At 38.8% G+C, this 25,588-nt stretch overlaps 1 protein-coding gene across 1 annotated transcript in view; it reads left to right on the top strand.

Moving 5' to 3' along the window:
- The first annotated feature begins 9,327 nt into the window (after window positions 1-9,327).
- The window catches only part of SLC35F1 (solute carrier family 35 member F1), a 110,485-nt gene continuing 94,224 nt past the window's right edge, over window positions 9,328-25,588 (top strand). The window contains exons 1-2 of the mRNA XM_017739412.1: window positions 9,328-9,354; window positions 10,236-10,479. Coding sequence (XP_017594901.1) covers window positions 9,328-9,354; window positions 10,236-10,479 — 271 coding nt within the window. The remainder of the gene's footprint in view (window positions 9,355-10,235; window positions 10,480-25,588) is intronic.

Below are 25,588 nucleotides of genomic sequence, written 5' to 3' on the forward strand. Positions count from 1 at the left end.
CAAAAGGAGGAAAATCCTGGCCTCCGTGCATTAAAGAACTGTTGGGAAAAAAAATGCATGAAATTTTAATGTCCTTGTGTTTGTCATAATATCCATGAACAAGCAATGTTGAGCATTACTCCTGCTTGAGGGGCTGCAGAATGAGGTAGCAGCAATACAACCCACACATGGGAAAAAGCAAAAGAAGGTCAGAGCCTTGAAGAGCTGAAGTTAGAATGAGCCACAGGCACATGAGCATCTCTCCTTTGAAGTAGATGGAGATTTGGAAAAGTGTGCAATGGCTGAGTGCTGTCCTTGATGAAATGCTAATGTGGGTATCCTTTGTCTTTCTGTACCATGGGTGCAATTAAGGGGCCAATATTCAGGGGCCAACTTCAGGACATTTTTCTTAAGGTTTCTTTTACATGCTTCAAGCATGTAGATTATACAGTTGAAACTCACTGTAAGGAAGATGCAAATTTGTGGGAATTGCATATGCCTGCTTGGGGAGAAAATTTGGCCCACAGAAGCATGGTTTTTTGAATTCTGGAACAATTTTCAAGAGCTGCAAAAAAAAAAAAAGTAAGTAAAATAGTTGTATTCCAAAGTTTTAAATGTAGTTAGTTTTATCCAAGCAAAACATTTTGCAGAATCCAGGCAGATAAATCTGATTTTTAAATTAAACATTTACATTAGATATTATATGCTCTCTAGAATGAAAAATCATTGTTATTTATTTTGCAGATGCAGTGATATTAAAAAAATATAAAAAAATTCTGTCTCTTGTAATAATTGAATTATTAGTTTTAGATTTCCAAAAGCCAGCCATTATATTCATAGATGCATTTTTGCACTTCCAATATTTGTACCTGTATTTTTTTGGCCTCCAGTTTTACAAGTGAGCTATAATTTTTTTAGTTGCCTAATTGTAGATGAACAGTCAGCACTCACAAATGCATATACTTGGAGTTATGAATTTTATGAGGACAGAAATTCAGAAACAATTTTTGCTACTTTCGGGAGCATCAGGAAAAATCTGAAATCATCCATCATACTGACTCAGATACATACTATTTTCTAGGAACTCCAAGCCCATACTTCTGTGTTTCTGACAACACTGAATTAAGTTACAGTAGCATCTATCACTTGAGGAATCTTGAGTCATTTAAAATTGTTTTCCATCAGACCATTCAATCAAGACTGGCTTATCAGTGGCAGGGGTATAGCAGGAGCTGTAATGCTTTTCATCTCATCCTTTATCAACTGTCTCTCAATAGCTCTAAGAGTCCATAAACCCCCATCAGTTTAAACAGTATTAGCACTATACAGTAATGGCAAGAGAGCAGTAGGAAGTGATGTTGTACTTCTTTGGACACTGGTGAGCTATTTTTCTTGATGCTGGGAATCATCCAGGTCTATTACTGTAGGCTTTCAGCTCTTCTGAGAAAACTGGAAGCTAATGATGATCTTAACTGAACTGAAACTTTTAAAACTCTTTCTCATACTATCTAAAGATATTCGTCACTGTATTTATAATGTCCTCAGCCTTAGGCGTAATAACCATTGCAAGTGAGATGAGCTAATGAAATTTGACAGTGAATTTCTTTTCTACAAGAGGTAGAGAGCTGTCAGTCCTTCCACATCCTCATTTTTTTTAACATATGAAAGCTCAGATTGGTGCCTTTAGAAGAGAGTAAAGACAAATAACTATCTCAAAACCACATCTATTTGTGTCCTTTATTCTTGAATGTTAAAAATAACTGAGCAGTGGCTAATGACTGCCTAGATTTCATAGGCAAAAATGTATTATTTTCAGGAGCTGTCACATGGATTTCTAGCCTGGGAAATTATAGCTCACTCTTAATACATAATTGAGTCTCTTACTCTATTTCTAAGACTGGAGATATCACTTGTGAATTAATTTCTGGATAATGATGGAAGAAGTTATTTGTTTAAAAGTACCATACTCAGCAGTTGGTGTTTGTAACTAGTTCTGTAAGCTCTTTTATGGAAATTTAATTCTGGCATTTATTATTCCAATCTAGATCAAATATTTATGTATTTATAAATCTTAATTTCTCCAGTCATACTTGGGTAGACAGTGAAATTTACAAAAATGTATGGGCTGAAGCTAGCTTCAGTCAATTTATTTGGCTAAAAGAACCTGAAATACCTTTTATCGCATGGTCATCTATAATTATACTTTCGATTCCATCAAAAAGATTGAAATATTTTCAGTCTATCCAGTACAGGCTGAGAAGTTGCCAAGAACTGTATATGGAGACACCATCATTCTTAAAGAGAAAAAGCCTCTGGGGCTCCAAGTCTGGTGATTTGTACCTGAAAAGGAACCAGGAAATTGCTGATTGGAAGGCAGATGGCTGTTTCAAAACCTAGGCATGTTTTTAGGATAAGCATGTTTTCTTTTTCTTTGTTAGCTCACTGGTAGGATGAAGATGACTGTAAACAAATTGCACCAACACAGACACACACCCTGCCTCCAATTTTCCTGTAATGATTTAGCACTGGCCTCCATCAAGATAATAGCATGTCACCACACCTTCCTTTGCTATCTTTAAATATCATATATCTTATTCAATAATAATAATTAAAGAAGTGCCTTCTTTGCGCTTAGAACCAGTGCAGCAGATGTCTCAACAGTATATAGCTAACTATTAAGTGCAGGGATATGTTTTATCTGCGTAAGAATAGTCTTAAAAAAATTCCAGTTACTAAAGTGTTGTAAAAACATGCTCATATCTATGACCATGTTTGTGTATGTGTGTGAAGTTGGGGTATAAGCTTATGGTAAATTAAACCCATTTTCAAGAATTGCTGTAATTGGCAATATACAAGAATTGGGAAATTTATTCAGTAAAATCTCATCTTAAGAAACTGCTTCAGAGACTCCCTAGGCTTGCTGAATGTGATTCTGCTTTTTCACCAAAGTCAACAATCTGGGCTGGTCCCTCAAGCTGTCACTGAAAAGCTTCAGAGCCTGAGTCAGCCACAGGTTTCAGATGTACCTACACCTTAATTTTTAGTGATCTCCCCAAAAGGCTCTTAAAATCAAGCCCAGTTGTATTTGAATACAAATTAGAACCTTAATGCCCTGAATAGAAAAACCTCAAAGCAACTAGGAAAGCCAAAAAGCAAAGGATAAGAAACATAGGCAGCTCTCCCCATGCCCAGGGTGTCCTTCCAGCCAAGGCAGTGGCTGCTGGGACTTCTTCAACTCTCGGGAAGTGCTGGCTATGTGTCCAGGTCTGGCTGTCCCTTTGCTGCCCCTCAGGGCTGTCCCTTGGATGCTGCAATGAGGTGCTGGGCCCTGCTGAGGAAGGAAGCTGTTGAGCTTGATCCCGAGCTGCAATGCAAGTGAGGAGTCGCTGGGGAGGTAGCAAGAGAGGATGATGAGAGCAAGAAAGCACAGAGCTCCCCTCCTACCCCCAGCTTAAGGCACAGAGAATTTCATTTGAGCCTCAGTGGGAGCTTGAGGTACTCTGCAGCTCACTCTGTGGAAAACCCATCCTTTGTGCCGAGATCCAATACAAAGCCTGTACATCATTTAAATGCAATGAAGATTTCAAAATAATGACTCAGTAGGAATGAAGTGATGGATGGGCTTGGTGCTGCATGGGTTTCACTCTCTGATTTGAAGGATAATATTAGTGTTGTTTTTATTTTAACGCTGTGTGTGGCTTTAGCTGGGATTCAGACTTTGGTATTTCACTCTTTAGCAATGGCTTGATACCTATATTCTGAAAATATTTTACATTGGTTTGTTCTTCCTTGCCAGAAATATTAAAAGTGTCTTTTATTTAGACATACAAGTCCACTGTATTTTCTTGAGACATCATCTAGAATGACTGCGGAGAATGTATACTATGGGAGTAGTTGACCAATAGAATAACATGGCACATCAGCCCATGGTGTTATTATCAGTATATGTGTTGGGCAACTTGGTTGCTATTAGTGCTGTGAACATTTAATTATAGAATATTGGGACTGCCTCTGTAAATTGCTCTAAAGCAGAGTGCAGCAGCCTTGATGCATTAACTGAAGATACTTGCTGCAATCCTTACCTTATTGAGAGAGGCAGAGAGGAGGGAAAGACTGCATGTGCCAACTTGTAGAATTTCTCCCCTGTGTAACAGGCATGTGAGAATAAGGGGAAATAAGAAAAGATAAGTTTCCATGCAAAATTAGTGTAGAATCTTGTTCTCTAGATGCAATCAATTTCAGGGCAATGCAGGACTAATAGGAGACTTCATATGCTTCAAAGCTATTAGAAAATCTGCAGCTTTAGCCTTCAGTGAGAGCTCAGTTGATTGTCCAGAACAAATCTTGTTAATTTATTCTTTCACAAGCTGCCTATGTCAGTGTTAAGTGCAAACCACAAAATACGGAAGTAATGTCCGTGTCCTCATTAAGCAGCTATTCGAGTGGGGGGTGGAGTGGGAACTTAGGAACTCTGCTGCAGTGAAAGTAGTCACATTCCATGCTGCTGATGGTAGTTAGTATCTGTGATTTTGACATGTGCTGTTCCTGTTTTTTCTATGGTAATATGCGTCAATATTTCGACCAGATAAGTCAAATCTTAAAATAAGATTCCACATCCACCTGTAAACATTTAAATAAATTTGACTGGATTCCTATAGGGGCATAACTTCAGCTTACTTTGAATCAATGTGAAGTTTTTAAGACCTTGTTTTATTTTTCCTCACGCTTTTATAGAAACACAGTAAAATGCACTCAAGTGAAGAAGCTTGGCAAAATCACAGTGCTGTGACAGACATCATCAACTTCACTATGGCATAGCAGTCGTCAGTCTCTGAATGAAGTGTATCTGTTTTTTCTTTTTTCAAATACACACTTGGAACATTTGGAGCGGTAATTTCGTGTGGCAGTCATTACCGTCCCGGAGAAAGCGCGAGCCTGCCTGCAGGCCTTTTCTAACAGTGCCATCAAGCAGCCTTTCCAGATGTGTTCCTCTAGTGAAATCTTGGCTCAGGAAACAGACTGCCAATCTCTCGTCTTCTGGAGCCTGTGGAATGCTGAAGGATTAACACACCTCATGCTAGAGATTAAAAGTAGTGGTGGCCTCTGTTCTTTACCATCTGAGATACTCTAAAACTGATGCGGTGGGGACTTATCAATGGTAAGATACCAAATAACATGCAAAAGAGAGGAGGGAAAGCGGTTAAATTAAACTGACATAGAGAGTGCTTTAAAACAGGATTTAGTGTCAATTAAACAGGCCTAAATGTTTAAATTACTTGGCCACCCTCTGCATGTCACTGCTTCTCCAGCGTGGCTCCTTCTGAATGTTGCACTGCTTTGATTTTTTATTGTGAGTTGTGTTTCTGTGTTCTGGGGAGGATATGGGAATGAGCTAGTATGCGAAGCTAAATGTTTTAATTTCGTGAAAAATAATTACAGGAGAAGCTGCAGATAGCTGTTTAGTACACTTTATTATGCCAGTGTGTATCTGCTAGCAACCAAGCACTAGCTTCAGAGTTCTTTGATATGAGAATGTCTGCCTTCAGAAGTTTGGCTTTGTCATGGCTGATAAAAAAGGAGATACTCAAGTGACAGAAATTTCCATATGCCTGGAGGAACAAGTTAAAAGGACACCCAGCAGCTACCAGCCCAGACATTTAAACAGAATTAAATGGCTCCCAATGTAAAGATGAGGTTTTGTCTTCTGGCTCCACTTCTAAAGAAGTATATTTTAATTTCTGTTAGTATGCCATGAAAAACCCACTTAGCAACATGAGTTTTTAGGAGTAATTCTGACCTAATTCTCACTTCAAAACACCCATCTGATCCTAGGTTAATGGTTGGACTAGATGACCTTTTCCGGCCTAAATCATTCAATATTTCTGTGCATTTGTGAGATCAAAGTTTAGCTACAAGCTGAAGATCTTCCCCTGTTTTAACTTCGTTTGAGAAGGTACTGTTGGTATTAGTGAGGGAAAATGGGATTTTTGAAGAATTGCTTTATTTTGATTTAAATAGAATACAAGTAGAGAAATAGAATAGCACTCAGCTAAAGAGAAAGTGCATCCTGAAAGGAGGAAACCCTCACTTTTATAAAGCTTTTTGTAGTGAGCGTCCTTTTTTGGTGTTCTGTTTGAAGGCCATCAAACTACACAGCCTTTCTTCAAGATATGAATGAATGTTACTTCCTCAGTGAATGAATGTGCTACTGAAGCCAGCACGATAGACCAAAGGCTTAGGGAAGAAATCATCCTTTGTGCCAGTCTGAGTCGTGAAACATGAAAAGCAACACAGAAAGTGTTGCAGATAGGAGCCATGTTGCATATTTCAACAGTATTATGATTTTTGGGGAAGATACTTAGGAGTGCCAGACATGACAGCACTGAGTTAATTTCTTTTTACTTTTTCTAAAAGAAATAGTAGGTTTTCTACAGCCATTGAAATCTTCTTTTCAGTGTTTGCTTGCTGCTTCTTCTTAAAAAAGAGAATGGGTATATTATTCTTATCCAGGTATTAAAGGCTGAGGAGTTAAGACTCTTGTCTTATTAGATCATCATTTGCAGGAAAAAAAATAAATGCCGTTAATGTTACCAGCATTTTTTGTAAAATTCAGGCATCTTACATTGGTTATTAGGTTTATCAAAAAATTGTATTTTTCTATATTGCTGCTGACATTGTCACGAATTTAAACAAGTAATTTAAGATTTGTTTCCACTTTTCTGTTTGGAGAGAGATGAGTTGTTCTCTTCCATTTGGCCAAGGCAAAAATGAGCATTTTATTGATCTTGTGATTTGCTTTCTCTTACTTAATTTTCATTTCACCTGTTTCCCTGGTAATGGTTAGTGTGTCACAGCCTACAGTGGTGAGAGAAGGGGCGCACACCAAATCTTCTGTGCCACTGCTTGTCATTCATGTCTGTAAAGGGCATATTTCTAGGGGTGGCAGGAGAGTTTAATGAACAGTCTTAGAAGTAGTTAAATTTTATAAAATGGATCATCTTTGCTTCAAGTCTGAGTATTTCATGGGCATTCGAATTAGTTCTGCTTAAACATCTAACATGCTACTCTTTGCACTGATGAATTAAAAGATTTGTATCTTTCTGTGTCATCCATCAACTGTGAAATGTTTAAATACTAACTGGAAGAGAAGCTTGATTTCGGCGTGAGTTTTCTTACATAATTAGAAATACCAAATGTATGCAAAAATCAGAGACAAGCAGTATGTATGTACTCAATATCATTTATGTAGTCAGTGTTTTGAAAGACAATGACATTGGTGGTACTACTTGCACTTGGATTCCCACAAAGTAGATTTCTGCATTTTTTACATTCAGTTTTTGTCCAAAAGACAATTTTTACTCAAAAGCTCTTTCAAGTTACAGAGATTATACTCATCCAGCCTTTACTTACAGACTTGGAAGTGTTTAGGTTCACAGTCTTGAATCTTGTCCATGTTTGTATTTACTGAGCTCCAATTACCCTTTGTGTTCAATAATACAATAGCGAGTGGATTTTTGGACATATTTTGTAATTGAAAGAAGACATAAAAAGGTATTCTCAATGACTTTTTAGGAATAAGACCGTGAATTTTGAATTACTTTCTTGTTGATAGGTTTATGAAATGTAAAATACAGAAGCTGAGGACAGGCTGTACGTGTTTGTGTATATATATATGTATGTATATATGTGCTGTAGATAGATATATATATAGATATATATATATATATCAAGAGACATCAACTCTTTAGGAAAACTGCCACTTGTAGATGTGGTTGAATGACTTGGCAAAGAATCAGCTATGGAAAAACATGGCTGTTCTATAAATTGCAAAATGGCAATGAGAGAATCAAAATGTACACCAGAGAGGGCTACAGCTATCAAACACAGCTTTGAAATTTACCTGGTGTTTTTCAGGTTTTGTTGGTTGGATTTTTAATACAAATGTCAGTACTGATTGGTTAGGTCTGGTGACACACCTGAATATAGAGAGCTGAGCTAAAAATACACCTTTTGTAAGACCTCATCAAACTTTTGACCAGCCTGAAAAAATGTAATGATTAGTGTGGCTCCCAACAGCTAATGGCCCTAGGGAGCAAGAGATATGTTATTGTGAGAATCCTTTCCTGAGAGAGGATGTATTTAGCTTTATGTAAATCTAAATAGGATCCAAGATGCTTCTCTTCAGAGCAGATGCAGTCCCATAATGAATGTAATACAACTTTCACTCGTAGGCACAGCCAAGATACAGGGACACACCTGCATTCCATGTAAAGCAGGCTACTGATTTCCAAACATTTAATTTACTAATGAAATGAAACTATAGAAATGGCAGTAGGCAAGAGGAGAACCCTGCATGAAACTTAATTGCAGAAGGATGTAGGAAACAATATCCAGCTAAATGAAGAACTGTAAACACGTGTGCAAGATTAATATGTGGATTTAAATTGCAGTCACTATTCAAATTTCCTATTCCATGTTAACAGCAGAGCAGGTAACAGCAGCAACTGAGGATCAATAGTGTAGGCAGCATTTGCATCGTGGTCTTGGATGTTACCTCTGTCGAGTGTGTTTGTTTCCCATGGTTGTGTTTGACAGTAGAGTGAGTAATGTGAAAGTGGAGGTAGCAGTAGTAGAGTCTTACTTGCTACTTATCCAGCAGTCTCCCATCAAAACACAGAGTTTAGCACAATAAAGTTTGTTCTTTACTCTGTGTGTCAGGCTGTTTGTCAGCGAGGTATGTTAGCTGAATATAACTACCCAGCCTCCTGTGCTTTCCAGTGTCTGTTTGGTTAAATCATGCCATGACTGACACCGTGACACATTAGTGGGAGGATTGTTTATGAGAAAAAGGGGAAACAAATTTGACACTTGAGTTTACCAAGTTGTGGGAGCACAGATGCTCATCACTGCCAAACATGCAGAGCTGAGGTCAGGGAAATCTGTCAGGGAAAGCAAAGCAGCCTTGAAGCAATATTTCTTTTTCCTGTCTGGCAGAGAACGCGCATGAAATACTGTTATAGCTGAGCAGGGTGCTGCCCTCCTTTCTCTACTCCCTTAGGATTGCCTAGTTCCCTTTCCTCATTCCAGGCTCAAACGAGACATTGCAGAGCATGCTCCTCTCCTTCATGTCTTACCCTAGGGAGCTCAGACCCTCTTTTCTGGGGGCTGGTGACAGCAACAGCAGCAGTGGGCAGGGGTCAGACTAGATGTCCCCTTTGGATGCCCTTTTTCTCCCCCTGGCATTGTTTTTGCTTGCTTCTCTACCAGACCAACACTTCTGTGTTTCATTCTTCTGCATGGGAAGGTGTAGCTGTGGAGCAGGCCTGGTCAGCACAAGAGTATTGACACATGGGGAACCTGGGAAAACTCTTAGGGGTAATTTAAAAAATACAGATATTCCTGTGTTGTGGGTATAGGAGATATTGTGACAAAATTTAGAGGAGGATTCTTTGTACTCAGTTGGGCTGTGTGGTTAGATGATAAATGCTGTAAGAAGAGTAAAAGAGATGGAGATATTTGGAGGGAAAGGGTCTTTCAGATATAGCAATTTCTTGAGTAAAGAGAAAATTATAGGAAGACAGAGAACATGCGCAAAACGAGAAACTATTTGAGACCTGTGGGGAAAGAGAATGGGGTTGTAATAGGAGAATGCAGAGGATACTGGAGATGAAAAATAAGAAAAACAGATTAAAGCTAGAAGCCAGAACAGAAAATACATTTCTAATAACCAGGAGACAGGAAGGGGAAAACTGGAACCTCCTGTTACCATCAAGCAGAAGAGAAAGTAAGCAGTGGGAAAGATTAAAGAAAATATAAAGAGATCTGCATAGTAGTTGGAAAGAATAGTTTATATGATGAAATGTATATTCATCTTGATGGTGAAACATGATCCTTTATCTTCTTTTTCTCTTTGGTTGCTAAGTCCTGAAAGAGCTGTGTTTCCCGCTGTGTCTGAATGATACTCCTGGGTCTTTCTGCTAAGGAGGATGCTCAAAGGAAGCAGTGTTGTATTTTGGTTGATTTAAATGATCATTTATCCTTTGTGAAATGTGAAATGCAAAATTAAATGGAAGGGATGTGCCATCTGCTGTTCTTTAACATGTGAATAAAAGCTACTGTGTTGGCGCAATGTTTACGCCCATGATAAGAGCAGAAATAATGGAAATGTTATGTTGGCTCTACCCAGCAGGTCCCCTCATTGACTGAAGCATCATGTTTCTTCCATGTCCCAGAAATGTTGAACATGATTCCTGGAGGAGTATGAGCATTTCCTCCTTAGTGAAGAGGCTGGGTGTTTTATATCTGTTATTCTCATTCCTTTCAGGGATCTCTTGCTGTCTGTGGCACTTGGCCAGGTACTCTCCCTCCTTATCTGTGGCATTGGTCTCACAAGCAAGTATCTGTCAGAAGATTTCCATGCCAACACACCTGTTTTTCAGAGCTTCCTCAATTATATCCTTCTATTCTTGGTCTACACGACAACACTAGCTGTCAGACAAGGTAAGTGTCTCTCTGGAACTGTTCTGTAGAAAACAGTGGGGATAAAGTCTTTTGCAGAAAAACAATAAGCAATATGATTTAGACACATATCCCACTAAAATTTGTTCCATATTACCTAGAAATACACATGGGATGAACTGAAAAAAACCCCAACAAATCTTCATTAGCAAAGAATGAATCATATGATCTTAAGGACTGGGATGCTACCTAAAAGCTAAAAGAAACACCAGTCCTTTTGAATTCTGATTATTCTTGCCTTGCTGGGAAATAATAGTATGCTTTGCATCTTATGTAGACTAAGGAGAGCTCAGATGCAAACAAAGAAGAGCTTGCTAGTTCTAGTTGCTGATCATGGTAATTCAGTAGTTCATTTATTAGAAAGAAAGAAATAGCAGCCAATTTTTAGCTATTGGGAGCTAGGAGATGAAGGGAGGGATCTCGGGGTGCTCTGTCTCTGGGGTGATGTGTGGGCTGAGCAGCTCTGTGGCCCTGACACTGCTTTGCCACAGGGCCTGTGTAATCAATCTGCCCTCCAAAATGAGAAATGCGTCATAGCATGCTTTTGTACTGTGTATCTAATGATCCTTTGTTTGACAGTCTATAGATAATACGGGGGGATGGGCCTTACCTGCACACATCTCCCTCCTTTGAGATTTCGTGTCTAAATGAGGTGTGGGAAGTCAATGCATTTAAGTAAATTTCTCAGCCCCTTTTTTTTTTTTTTTGTAACAATTGTATTTATTCACCTTCACAGAACACGTAGGTTAGAAGCCAAATAAAAGAGAAAAAATATCATGTGTTCTCCTGACATAACGAGGGTAGGACTCTGCAGAGGATAACAACTACAAAATGTATTAGGCCATGGTACATTTATCAGCATACTGAAAAGCTCATGTTTTCCTACAGGAACAATGATTTTTGAATAGTTCTTTGATGTTACATCTTTTAATGTTTTGGGAACAACCCTGAAGCTTAAGCTCTTCAGTCATAGTACAGTCTTGTGATACAATGCTAAAAGTGTTCCAAAGCAGCAAGGACTTAATTTCTATGCAAAAAATGAACAGTCAAAAATATACCTCTGTACTCCAGCACAAAGCACTTAAGTGTATTACAACGTAAGTTTTATAAACATTGGTCCCCACTGACATTTTTCAGAGGCAATGAGAGCCAATCTGCAAGGGAAATGTTGGCTCTTATGTAAGGAGAGATTGCTCAGGCAGTGTTTCTCTGTCTTGGTATTTCAGTTTGTGTAGGGGGAAACATCACCACATACTTTGCTCTGCCAAAGGTTTAAAATGTGTTATTAGTAGCAGCTTTCGGGAGAACTGTGTTTAAAAATAATTATTCTGAGTGTAGGGTTGCCTAGATGTTCACAAGTTCTGTCCCAGAAATGTCCTTCTCTGGACTGATTTAGGTATTGTGGAAGGCAAGTCCCTATAACTCTTAAATAGATTTTACTTTTTTGAAAATGCTGGCTCGTGAAAGGGTATACCCATATAGATACTGCATTCTGCTGTGCATTACAGAGGCTAATTTGGAATAATGCTTGATGCCTGGTGTATATTGACATCTAAAAATTGCTAACAGGCACTCTACTTTACTATACATAAATATGTATTTAAAAGGTACTTTATAAATAATTTTCTGACTGTTCAAAAATACAGTGGTGGACTAAAGGGAGTTTGTCAGAGATATCTGTTGTGCCAATAAGATAGATTTGGGAAGTAAGTGGGAAAGTATTAGGGATATGTGGAAAATATTTTCTGGACAAGTGACGAGGGCTGGGGAAGGTGTTTGAATACAGACTGTACAAACAACTAGAACTCACGTAAAGCATACCAGTGGAATTGTCTGGAAAAGGAGCTGTCAAAAAAACCCAAAAAGATGGTTTCATGTAAGAAAATCCAAATCAAAATTGGCTGCAGAAGCCATGAAAGCAGTGATCCAGGCATTCAGCATAACATTTCTGCTGGATGGTATAGCACTACACAGCCTATTTATTTACTCGGCATTTAATGTTGCCAAGTGACTGAGCCTGACATTGTCTTTTTGCTTGTGTATTTATTCAAATCCATTATCTGTGTTTGTTCCATTAAGGCAGTTTCTCTAGCAGCTCTAATCATTTGGCTTCGTTAACAGATGGAAATCACATAATAATGATACTAATTTTATAAGGGATGATTCTCTTCTGAGTGCTGAGTGTTGACATCATCAGAAGGCTTTTTTTTTCAAGTACAGTTCTTTTACTCTCTATGCAAGATTGAAAATTTTTTAAATCATTCTCTTTCTCCTTCAGAATTCAAGCCATCATAAGTTGATTTGTAGTAAAAAATGACTGCATCCCTTTGTCTTTTTCTTTCCTTGCTTTCTTAATCCTTGGGATTTTTGCAGAAATGTACTGTTTAAGGAGGTGTCACTTGAGGTAGCCAAAAAAACCCTGAATTCACTGTAGGACTGAAAGCTATCATTTCCTCAGATGTAAAGAGTTCCTCTTTCTTTAAAGGCTTCTTCAAAATTCTGATTTACTCTGGATGCCCTTTGACTTAGCTGTCCCTCACTGTTCATATATACTCCCTGAGTGATAATGAAAAGGTAGAATTTGCACAGGTTTCTGAAAATTGTCATTAGCAGATGATTAAAGTTCCTGAGCTTTTCTGACTAAAGCCTTCTGCAGTGAATGCTCAGCTTCCAGCACCTAAATTTAGCTCATGGGAGCCAGCAGCTTCCAGTACATTTTTATATTGTGAGTTGAGATTGTTTTCCAAAATAATTTTATCTCAGTGCTCACTCTAATGGATGCAACGATTAGGACCGTCACCTTGCATTGAATCCACATATTATCAGATAGTGCTGAGAGGCACAGTCCTGAAGGTGTCAGAATCTCTGTGTGTTTAAATCTTAATTTCCATGATAAAAAAGACCCAACAAAAAACCAAACCAAAAAAAAAAACCACCAAAAAAACCTCCCCCAAAAACCAAAAAAAAAACCCCAAAAACAAAACAAAAAACCAGAAAAACAAAACGAAAAATCCAAACAACAAAACAAACAAAAAAACTCAACCAAAAAAAAAAAAAACCAAAAAAAAAACAAAAACGAAAAGTTTCAAGGAGTAAAAGTAGACTCAATAGTTTTAAGCAGTGAATTCCATGTAAGTAAGGCTTTTCATCATTCTTGCAATTTTGTTCTCATGACCAAAAAATAAAAATGAAAAAGCCTTGAGGGAGATTTGTGATTGTGATATTTTCATATGGGCCTTGAAACATGGATACTACTCAGCCACAGATCATGAAAAAGTGAAAGAATTTGTCTAAACTTGGATTTTTCTGATGGAGAAATCCATCTACCCTTTCTATCAGGTGAACAAGTGCAACTATGAATCTGGAATCTAGAAAAATTTTCCTTTTTTCCTGGATACTTTTGTTTGGGTTTTTGGTTTTTTGTGGGTTTTTTTTTTTTTTATTGTATGTAATTTTAAGTTGAACTCATTTTTGTGCTGAAGAGGTGAGTGTGGAAGTTCTTTGCAGTTAGGAAGGCACAGACTCAGACATGCAGAGATGCCAGCAGCCACTTAGCCACACGTGTGTATCCACCGCAGTGCCCCGTCCAATGCTCATTAACACACCAGTGCTTAGGTCTGGATATTATTCTTTAGGAGTTTTCTTTGTATGAGAACAATGCCATTATAAAGTTAATGTCACTTATGCTGCATTATAAGGCAATTAATGTCATTATGTTTTATCTGGCTGATATGCCAAACATTTAACAGGTAACAAGGACATCCTCAGTTCCTTCTCTTGAGGTAGCTTCCTCTCACGCCTGCTGTTTTCACAGCCAAAACTTGTATTTGTCCATGGTAACACCTCTGAGAAGGTTTTAACACATATTATCTCACCTCAGTCTCCTCGTCAGCAGAGGATTCTTCTTAACAAAATCTTGTAGGGATACTTCCCTATGTCCTCTGGGTTATGTGTCATTATTAGCTGAGGAAAAGAAAAACCTTGGCTATCAGTAAGAAAAGCCTCAAATGGGTGAAATGGAGCTGGTGTAGATTAGTTTTAGCACCTTAAAAAGCAGTAAGTGGGAAATTGTCCATAGTGGACCAGAAGGTGTTAATTGCTAACAGCCAACATGGGTGCAAGCATCAGCAGCTTGCCACCAAAAATAAATTACTTCTAAAAGCCACGTCACATATGCTACAAATGAAAACAACACATCTACTAGACATCATTAAAAACAGAAAAAATACAAAACTGCTATTTTTTTGTTACTCTGGAAAACAAGAAATGAGGGAGCAATGGAAGTGTCTTCTGAACAGGTGGGAACCATAAAGCCTTGAGGGCCAGATTCTGCATGAGTAGGGCTCCACATTGAAAGCTGTTCCTTGAATTTTACTGCAACAAGTTACTGAGTATTTTCAGCCCACCAATACTAAGGGATGGCAATAATTTGCTAGTTCAGAAACACTTTTTATGAATCTCTGTATGTCTGGATGAATTCTGCTTCTAGGCCAAGTGATGAGGTTGTATCACATGTCAGTGGAAATAAAGTTTTCCCTACAGTAACTGTAATGTTTTACATTTGACATATAATCAAAGGTAATCGGTGCCCCTGAGTAAGCAAGAGAGTCCTGTGAGACTGGTAAGATTGCAGACCTGTTACTGGCATAGCATTTTTTTATGCATTTCTATCTCAGGTTGGCTTATGCCATTAGTATCTCAGCCATATGTAATTTCCAGATGTGTCTGCTATTCAAGTGTGCATTTCCATTTAGATACACGGCAACCCTCCCCAGCATCCCTCCTACTTCACCAAAATTGACCAAAACCACTTGAAGGAAAATAGAATGCTATATAGGAGTTGCTTTTCTTCACTGCAGTGCTTGTCAGCTGTTTATTGAATGACAGAAACGGTAAATGCCTCTTTTTACTTAATTTCATTCCACTAGTAAAGGTATATTAATACTAAGGTATTTTATGCACTTAACTTAGGTAGACATAACAGAATTTTTTTAATATCAACACCTTTTTTTGTCGATTGCTGGTAAGAACAATCTTGTTTTTCTGGGAAACAAAGAAAGTATATGATTTAAGCTGATCAAACTATATTTGCTATCATGTACTTCGGACAATATGTGTAGTACCATTGAGATGAAATGTCTTCTGGAAAGGCATCGATCCCGTCAGAATTTCCTCTTCACTGAGGATGACAGGCAGTGATTTTGATTAGAAAAGATCCATTTCATCATTGTTCAGTTTCCTAAGCATGCTCATGCCACTGCTGTAAAACAAAGAGGTTGGTTATCCCTCCAGTCAAATAAAATGTTCAAAGCTGCAGCCAAGCAGCTTTATGGTCCTATCTGCCTGTGATAGAAGGGGTCCTTGGTCCCTCAAGGCAACAACTCAGCCCCCACACTGGCCTGCAAACATGTGGCAGATGTTGCAAGAGGCTGTGACATTACCCTTGAAGCACAGGGAAAGGCATGTCCAGCTGGCCCATCTCTTCCACTTGACAAAGGTATATAGAGATAGGACAAGGGGAACTGGCTTTAAACTGAAAGAAAGTAGGTTTACATGCCTCATCCCTGAAGGTGTTTCAGGCCAGATTGGATGGGGATCTGAGAAACCTGGTCTAGTGGCAGGGGTGTTGGAACTGAATGATCTTCAAGGTCTTTTCTAACCCAAAACATTCTCTGATTCTGTGATTCTCACAGCCCTCCCAGTGCAAGGGGACACACTCATTCTGGGTTGTAAAAATGAAACACAGCAGCAAGCAGGGCTTGGAACCAGTGAAAAATAATGACCTTCAGGTCTTTGGTATTCTCATAGCATCACTGCAGAATCTCCCTGCTGTGTTACACACTGCTGTCTGCAATGCACTTTCTCCTAATTACTCTGGGCTTCTAATTAGGGATGCCAAACCGTGTGGGATATGTTTATTATGAAAATGGTCAGCCAGATAGTCCTTTTGTTTGGGCTTTGAAGAGCCCTTTTCATATTCAGAGGGAATTCTGTACTTTAGGAGAAATGAAACTAGAATGCTGGCTATTTACAGGCACTTCAAATTGCAGAGATCTTTTTTCGTAATGTGCAATTTTCAGTTTTGGATAGCATGCTCAGAGGAGCAAGGATTATGATCTGTTATGTATTTGGGATTTGCCTATCACATCATGGACACCACAGCAAGCTAGCTGGAAAAAAACAGTATGACTAGAGCCAGATTTCTGTTCAGTTCCATTTACATAATAATTGTGTTTGTGTTTGAATTTTCATTCTACTTTCAATTGAGTTTTTAAAATTTCCTGCTATAAAATGTTGACTGCTGCTGCTGCTGAATGAACCTTCATTATTTTACTCTGTAGGTGATAACAATTCAGTGAGGTATCAAACTTTTCAAGTATGTATAGTTTTCATAAAGGACCTTGGGATTTTATTCTTTATGATAGTTGTTCTAAACCATAGAATTTCCCTTCCTGGTCCAATGAAGTCTTCTTCCATTCTTAGCCATAATACTAAAACACATGCAATTTCAGTGCAGTATAATTATTACACATAGCTAGAAAGTCAGGGTAAAAAAAAAAAAAAAGACCATGTTGGGGATACAAAGATAGGATTAAAATCAATAGACTTGGCCTCTGTCTTTTGTTTTGATTTGTTTGGCTATTCCTAGCAGAGAGGTTGGATGGTATTTTTTAATCCTCAGGGGGTTTTTTCACTGTCAGCTGTTCTTGTCACACTGACCAGCAGACAGATGCTTTTTGCTTTGGCCCTGCTGCTCCTTTCCACCCACACAAAGGACCAGGCATCTCAGGGCTTAGTCAATTTTTGTTTTCATCAGGTGTGTTTTGCTTTGACAGCTGTTTAACAAGGAACAAATAAACACTTACAGAGAGGAATCCTGGCCCCAAACATAGGGCAAATAAAATGGCAGGTAAAGGCTCTAAAGGCCTCTCCACCCTTTCTTGCTAGAGTTATTTCTCTCAGTGAGGTGCTCCTGATTGTTAGGTTAGGCACTTGCTGTCCAAACCCACAGCATGCATCCTGTGTTACAAAATATCTTTCCTTCTTTTTAATCCTGGCCAAAGCAGCACATTCTACGCTCTTGCATGGTATCATTGGAATAAATCATGTACATCCCACAGCACATACAAGCTGAAAATTGGAAAGCACTCTTCCTCTAGGATGCAGGTGGCAGCAGTTAAGTGTGAACACTGTATGTCATGGTTTAATGATGCAATCACTAATATAATCATGATAACCCCAAAGCAATAAAGGCCTGGTCTAATCAAGCACCCATGCTGTAGTGTTCCCTGTAGTAGTATCTCTTGATCCCTGATGCAGCTAATTCAACCCAGAGAGACCTCTTGTTTTACTGGGTTGCTTTCAAAATAGCTTTGATACTCAAGGAAGTATCCTTTGTGCTATCAGAGAAAAAAGCTGCAAGAGGGCATTGTGTGAAAGGATAGGAACACCTCGTTTTCCCTGTGCCTGCTGATGCAGACAAGAACACAGGAAAAAAAAGGGAGTTCTCTTACCATTCTCTTGACCTAAAAAAGGGAATGGGAGGTCTTGTCCACACAGAGAGTGAATTTGTTCTAAAGTTGCACTCGGGGTACCTGTCCTTGTAAAAAAGTCCCTGGAGGATTCAAATCAGGCAGTTCAGATCACTCTCTCTTCGGGAAGCTCAGACCTGGTCATCTTTCTGGCTGCCAAGTTTATGCCCTCAACCAGTACCTTCCAGACACAGCATTCAGATTTGCACTGTGGTTCAAAGACTGGTGTATATTTTATGAGAGCAAACCCTACAGGCACTAAGTGCAGTGAGCGTGAACGGGATGCTGAGCTTTAGGCTGGCCAAAGTCCTGGGTGATGAACCATGTTTGCATCAAGATGCTGCATCATTGCTGTGAGGCAATGTCTATACTGAGAATACTACTTCAGAAAAAGGCAGTTTTACCCTGGAGGTAAATGTACATTCATTTTAGGAACATTTAGCCAGCTGTGGCCATTTCATGCCAGTAAGTCCGTAAATAGAAACCACGGATGCAATAAAATGGGAAACATTGCAGTTACTCAGCTCACAGCTGCAAAATCACAGGTAGCTAGTGGAATTTAGCAGAACCAAAAAATCATCACAATGTGGTGTTTCATACTGTCGTGGTTCTTTTAGTGATTCCAGCACCTAAGTCTGAGATCTGAGGCAAATCTACAACATGTATTTGCAAGCATTTATGTTTGGATCAGGATTTAGATTTTGTTGCTAAGCCTGGGAAGCTCCCCCCTTGCTTACTTTTCCAGGAGCCCTGCCAGTCCTTCGAAGACAGTGCTAATCTGAGCACAAGTAGGTGAGTTTCTGTTTAAGATAAACCTCATGACTAGAAGGATGAGTGGGCAGGCTCGAGGAACCTCTGAGGAAGTGCAGTTTGTACCACTCATGCATCTTGTTGCTTGATCTTTGTCCCCATCTCTGCAGATGCCATTGCATGTATTTGTACCACAGGTTCAGATAGGGACATAAATGTTGTGGGTGAAAAAATCAAGGCTTTTGAGCAGGTACAAAGCAAGGTATTGTATGGCACAGCCCTGAAAGTACTCAGATACCATGGCAATGAGCACAGATTGAGCTTTGAAACTTAGTCCACAGCATCAGGGTATTGCAGAGGGGTGAATGTTGTTCTCAGTAATTTTGTTTGAAGGTAAGGAAGCTCCCTATGTAGCCCAGATTGCCTCACAGTATGTCAATTAATAAATTGTCTCATAAGGATGTGAGCTGAATCACAAACACTTGATTTTTTAAAAGAATTAAGAGATAACTGTCCTTTGTAGTGTTAGTATATGGGTTTGGCTCTTTTTAGTATATAACCAAACATCTCAAGTACTGTTTACAAAACCAACCATCCCTTCCCACTTCAATGAGGAAAGTTAATGGTTCTGATAAAATACTGCACCCTTGATCCTACAGCTGTAAGCAGAATGCAAGGATTGTCTCTGCTGCTTCATGCAGTATCAGTGTTTCCCTGTGATTTATGGAATATTTAAACATTCATCAAGCCAAGCAGCTAGCCAGGGTAGCAGGATCCACATTCAGCCCACGTAGCTCCAGCGTTCATACGGGAGAGTTGAAGTGTGGTTACAAGATGATACTGTATTGCCTGAAGGAGATAAGTCCTGCTCTGCCAGAATGGTGCTTTGTATGTAATTAGTGTAAAAATTCAGAGGAATAGAGTTTATCCTTGTGATTGTCTTTCTCATTAGAAAAGAATCATAATGAAAGAACAAAGCAGTCCCTGCAGTGAATTGAATTGACTTCCTAAGTTTTCATTAAATCAAAGACTCAGTAGCATCCCATTTTGCAGAGCCCAGTTGTAAACTGTACACAAGACTTGCAGCAAAGTCCCTGTGAAGATCACATCCTTTCTGAATGTTTGCAAGTACCACCTTTTCTAAAATAAGGACTATAAGGCAGCATGAAACAAGGGAATAAAAAGTTATGCCAGTAGAATAAAGCTGTATTCTCAACTTATTCTTCTGCCTCACACTTAATACTTAGTCCTAACACAAGCAGTGATTTTCTCTTCTTTCATGTTCCTAATTACCAGTGTAATGCATATATTTATTGTTACAACTAAATATATCTTTGAGGCAAAAAATGTACAAATATCCTGTAAGTTTATCTACCACTTTGTAAGCATTTTTTTCCTTTATATTTGGCTGAACTGTTAGCTATTGGCATCTGGTCACCTTGAATTCCTGTTGAATTTCTGGATGATAGTGCCATAGTAATAATTGCAGCTTCATCTGAAAGAATGTTTACAAATGTAGCACTCAACATTCCAGCGGCAGTTGTGCTGTGTACTCTCCCTTCTGCTCATGAGCTTCCAAGCACAGGTGGGAACGCCAAGTCACTTCTGGAATGTGCTCAGGATGCAGGGGCCTCTTACCTCACCCTTTGGCTGCAACATTGCCTCACAAACCTTGAGGATGCTTTAGACCCAATTCGCTGCAGAACAGAGCAGCTCAAGGTCATTAGCAACCAGCTCTGTTAGAACCTCCCCCTACACTATCTTTCCTGATTTAACATTAAGGGAAAAAGGAGAAGGGTAATATATGCTGTCAGCCTCCTCCATTTCTTGCACACATTTCCCTGATGAGAGGAGGGAGCTTTGAGGTAAAGGTGGGAGCTTTGCTGACAGCAGTAGTGAGCGCTTCAAATACACAGGGGAGGGGAGAGACCATGTGCATGTCTCAAAGGAGCACTTATCCCTTAGTTTTCAGTTATATCACAGTGACAGTCAATTCACAGGGATATTTTTGTAACTGCTACAGAAATACAGCAAATAAGGTTTCAAAGGAAAATTAATCATCTGTGCTTTTTCTGAGTTAAACATTCATGAACTTGCTTCTGTGCAGCTACTAGAATGTTTACACAATATCACTTGTCCATGCCAATCTGATTATTTGACTGTGATCTGCTACTTGGTTTTGTTTTCCCTAATTCTAAAGGAGGTTTTAACACCCCAGAGTAGAGGTGGACTGTTGCTTTTTTAATAAAATGGCTCTGCACTGATTTGCACCATTGATGATGTAAGGGAGGGAGTGGCATGTTCATGACCATAAATTTTGATATACACTGTTTGTTTTCATTGCTAGTTGAAATCTTTGGTTTGAATGTGTTTTATAGTTTCCTATTAAGATTTAAACAACCTGGTGTAGAAAAAGAACAGTTAGTGCCTTCATTTATTAAGTTTGGCGTGTAAGAGGTTTGTTTCCATTTGAAAGGACCTGAGGTGGTTTATATTGATGGGGTTTTTCCATGCACACACATCTAATTATATACATCTGTATATATAAAAACCTCAAACAATGTATTTTCAGTAGAATTTATTTTTAGAATTATTTTGTACAGCTTATCATCTCAAGACCCCAGGAATTCATGTTTTCCTGAGCTAGGCTTCATGCTCGTTTGGGCAAGCATATGATAGGAAACAGGCCATGGCATAACCAGGAATATTTCATGTCACTCACAGCTTTTATAGCAATTCAAAGAGATGAAATGCCACAAGGGGAAAAGAAACTTCCCAATTGTCAAGCTTTCCATGGGAACCAAGTTGCCAGTGAGCTCTTCCCAGGCATGGAGGTGAATTCCAGAATGCATGAATGCTGTTGAAGGACCCTGTGGAGTCTATTGAAATAGTGTGCTGAAACTGTGGGTTAAATCTTGTCTTAAGACAAAATGTCTTGTGTTAACATTGTATTCCAAAGCTGGAGAGAGCAGCAAAACCACTTGAAATATTCCAATGAATTTCTGATGCTCTCATGACTGAGCCAAACCTGATGTAGAAATGCTTTTTGGGAACTGGTCCTTGCTAAAGCTGGAGATAAGAGGTCTGAATGAACTTGGCCATTGAAGCAGGCAGCCAGCAATCACTGGGAGATCATTGGGTTGAGTGCTTTCTAAGAAAAACAGGTAGCTGAGGGAGTGGTAGGCTGGCAGGAGCTGAAGTTTCAGACACAGCTTCACAGTAGGAAGTCTGAGTGAATTTTAAGGGGAGGTTGGAAATGGTCCTGCCCTGGTGCATGAGGAACCACAGCATGTCAGGTGGGCAATGTGGAGAAACCCTGTCAAGGGCCAAGAACCTTGCATCAGAAAGCATATTTTTGTTCCTCTTTAGATGATCGCATGATTGGCACGTACCACTGTCACGTCCCTGTCACGTGATCTATAGGGAAAGTAATAATCACTGGAAGCTACTGGGCAGAAACAGGACTAAAACTTTTCTCAGCATTTCTCCCCACACTGCAACTGTAACACTGAAATTGCATGGAAAATAATACTTGGGAATGCTTGTGAATCTGCAGTGCATGATTGCCTGAGATCTGCACACTCAAACCCACCTGTTTTTTACTCTGGTGAATGCAGTATTAGAAATGTGGGAATCCAGCCACTTTTCATTTAGCAAGGATATTGAATGTGTTTGTTTCTTCTATTGTTGTTTGCCTAGAAAATATAAAGTAGTCTGTTTTTATCAGAAGAATATTTCTCTGAAGCATGGAGTAAAATAAAACCAATAAAAGAGAAAGTAGGGCTCTTTTTTCTTTGAAGGATATGGCACACTGCAGAAAAGAAATGTGTTGCTGCTTCAAGGTGAGAGAACTCAAGTCATATCTCAGAACAACCTGCCTTTAAGAAGACAAATGACTGTGGTATTTATGATAGTATTTTTTGCCAGTAATATAATGACTGCTCAACAGAATCTTTTTTCAAAATAGAGAGCACACTCACCAAGAGCTTTTCAGGAGCCCATTGAAATAAACGTAAGATACAAGGCAGCACAGAAGTTTGGGCATGTATACATACCTACTTCCCCTTGTACACATTTACTTTTCTATTAACAGAAGTGCATGATTGCAAGGAAGAGTTCTCAGAGTGTCTGTGAAAGGACTGCACTGTTGCTATGCCTTGATGATAGAAACATTTTTAGCAGGGCTGACTCATTTCATACACAGGCTGTATTTCAGTGTCTCTGTCTATAAAGATTGTATCCATGCCTAAAGCTGTGTGAAGACATGTCATCTTTATGGTTGATTAATGTCTCTTTAAAATCACCTTTGTAAAAACAAACTTGATTTAAAACCAAGGTGGTTGTTTCAGTTGTCAAGCAGTGAAGACACTGATAGCCCCCTCCATGGAAAAAGGAGAGAGTCTAAAATGTAGAGGTGCTGTGTCAACGAACCTGTATAGAAAAGCACAAGGTGCTCTCTATCAGCAGGTATTTAAAAGTATTTTAAAATTATTTTAAAAAACATTTTTAAGTATGTGCACCTGAAATTCAAACTTAAACAGTCAAATAAACACAAGCCAACTGCCACAAGGAAGAAAATCACATCTTCAAATTTACACAGGATGTTTCTGCTTGAAATTTTCACGATTATCTTCATTTTTTGTTACATGCCCACATGATAGTACAACAGCAACTCATTCCTGATTGGAAGCTGCTTACTGCAAATTGTCAGGTTCTATCAACATTCCTTCTCAATCTTTTCACAAAAGAATCAGGATTTTTATTCCAATATTTCAGATTTTGCCAGTAACCTGACAAAATGGCATCTCCTTATTTCTTAATATTTTGAACAGTGATATAAAAATAGAAACTCATTGTCAGCCGTCATGTGCATTACAGAGGCATTTCTTTGTATGTGTTTGGTGAAGTTTTTGTTTACTTCCATAATTTTAATGAATCCTGCTTTGGTGAGGGAACAGTTTGTTTTCTGTTAATGTCAATATTGAGACATAAACTGCTTGAGTAGGTTTTTTCAAAAATTATCTATTGTAGTAATAATACATTCCACTTTGCTTTTATTTTGTACTTTCTTGAGCTCTGTTTCATGTTTTATGGATTTAATCTGTTGTGTACAGAGTTGTATTCAGTGGACTTTACCAATTATTGATTATAGATGTAAGCAACACTTAAAAGAAGCAGAATTTTTCACAGAAAAAAATTTTCTCTCTGGGTATTGAGAGAGAGAGAGATTATTGGCAGGTATAAAAAGCTGTAGAATTAAGGACATAGGTGATGGGATCTATAGCGGTGATGTTTGTCATTGCCTTTTGCAGTCTCACAGACAAAGATTAGTGTTTGTTAGGTTGGAACTAATTAGTTATAGCCAAAATTTATATCTTCAGTGAAGATTCATGAACAAATTACTGATCGTGATTTTCAACTGAAAATCATATCCCATATCAAGAGTGCCATTCAGGAATAAAGCATTTAAAGCATTCCCCTTCAAGGAATTTAGTAAACTAAATTTCTTTGTTACAACTTAATTTTATTACCTATTAACTTTGCTAACTTCAAAACAAGGACAATAAGTATTTTAATAGATACACTGGTAATAACCATTTCAGAGCTTTAAATGATAGCAAGAAAGGTTTTTTATTCACTTTCTTCCAAAATTATATTGCCTAGTGATAATTATATGATCACAAAAAGTAGTAAGACCTCCTAAGTTAAATTTGCAGAGGAGATTTTGTGACCCAGTTGACCAACTGCATAGCAGTCACCTACTAAATTTAAGAACCAGTATTAGAAAAGTATCTTCCAGAGGTAATAAATAGATACAAGAAATTGTGTTGCAAGGTTTACTATTAGGAGCTTTATACTTCTGTAAATCTTTTGCCAAGCACAACCAGTGCTTCCTCTCAAAAGTGGGTACCATCTAGTAGGTAAGGAAAATATTAACATGAAAAATTGAGTTTGGTGAGGCTTCAGGGAGACATGGTCAGAGAAGAAGTTCTTAGGAATGTTGACAGACATCTGCAAGATGGGAAAGCTCAGACAACACAGATATTTGCTCTGAAAACCATCCTTGCAGTGCAGGAGCATCCTTAACAAGAGGATTATTTTTGTTGTATTGGTCTGTTCACTATGACCTAAGCACCAAGACAATGGGTGTATGGCAGAACTGTACAGTCACCAACCTGACACTCCAAAGATTGCAGTCAGCCTTTTCTTCTTAGTAGAGAAGACACAGGAGTGTTTCCACCAACACCGCCAAGACTCCTTCCTGAGACCTGCCTAGGTTATTCTTCCCCTCTAGTGGTCAAGTGTTCCCAGCATGGGAAAGTGATACTCAATTAGCCGTGTGTCACTGCAGAAAGGATTTGAAATATCACTGCTGGAACTCTGGTTTTGCTGGTTTGGTTGACAAAAGGACTCTGTGAGGGAACTGCTGGGGAAAGGGACTGCAGACAGGAGCGCTTAAATGGAATAGTTCCTCAAGGACTATTTCCTGAAGAACTGATCTCCAGTTTCCCAAATCTGAATGGCACCGGAGTCACAAAGTGACACTGCTCAGTGATCATCAGCAAATGCTCAAACTGCCCTGTTTTCAGTGGTGAGATGACCAAGAGGAGTAAAAAGGATTTCAGTTCCTGCATATGGAAACAGAAATCTGTGATTTGCTTCTGTCAGACCTGAAAGCAGTCACAGGCTGTGAAACCAAATGCTCTGGATGCCTGAAATTGCAGATGGCACAGTCTCCAGACAGTTACATGGTGGCTGGCTGTTTGGGCAGTCAGGTTGGGGTTTTATATTATTACTAACCAGACCAA

The sequence above is a fragment of the Corvus brachyrhynchos genome, unplaced genomic scaffold (assembly GCF_000691975.1).
Source record: "Corvus brachyrhynchos isolate BGI_N302 unplaced genomic scaffold, ASM69197v1 scaffold14, whole genome shotgun sequence".
In the NCBI taxonomy this organism is placed as follows: Eukaryota; Metazoa; Chordata; class Aves; order Passeriformes; family Corvidae; genus Corvus; species Corvus brachyrhynchos.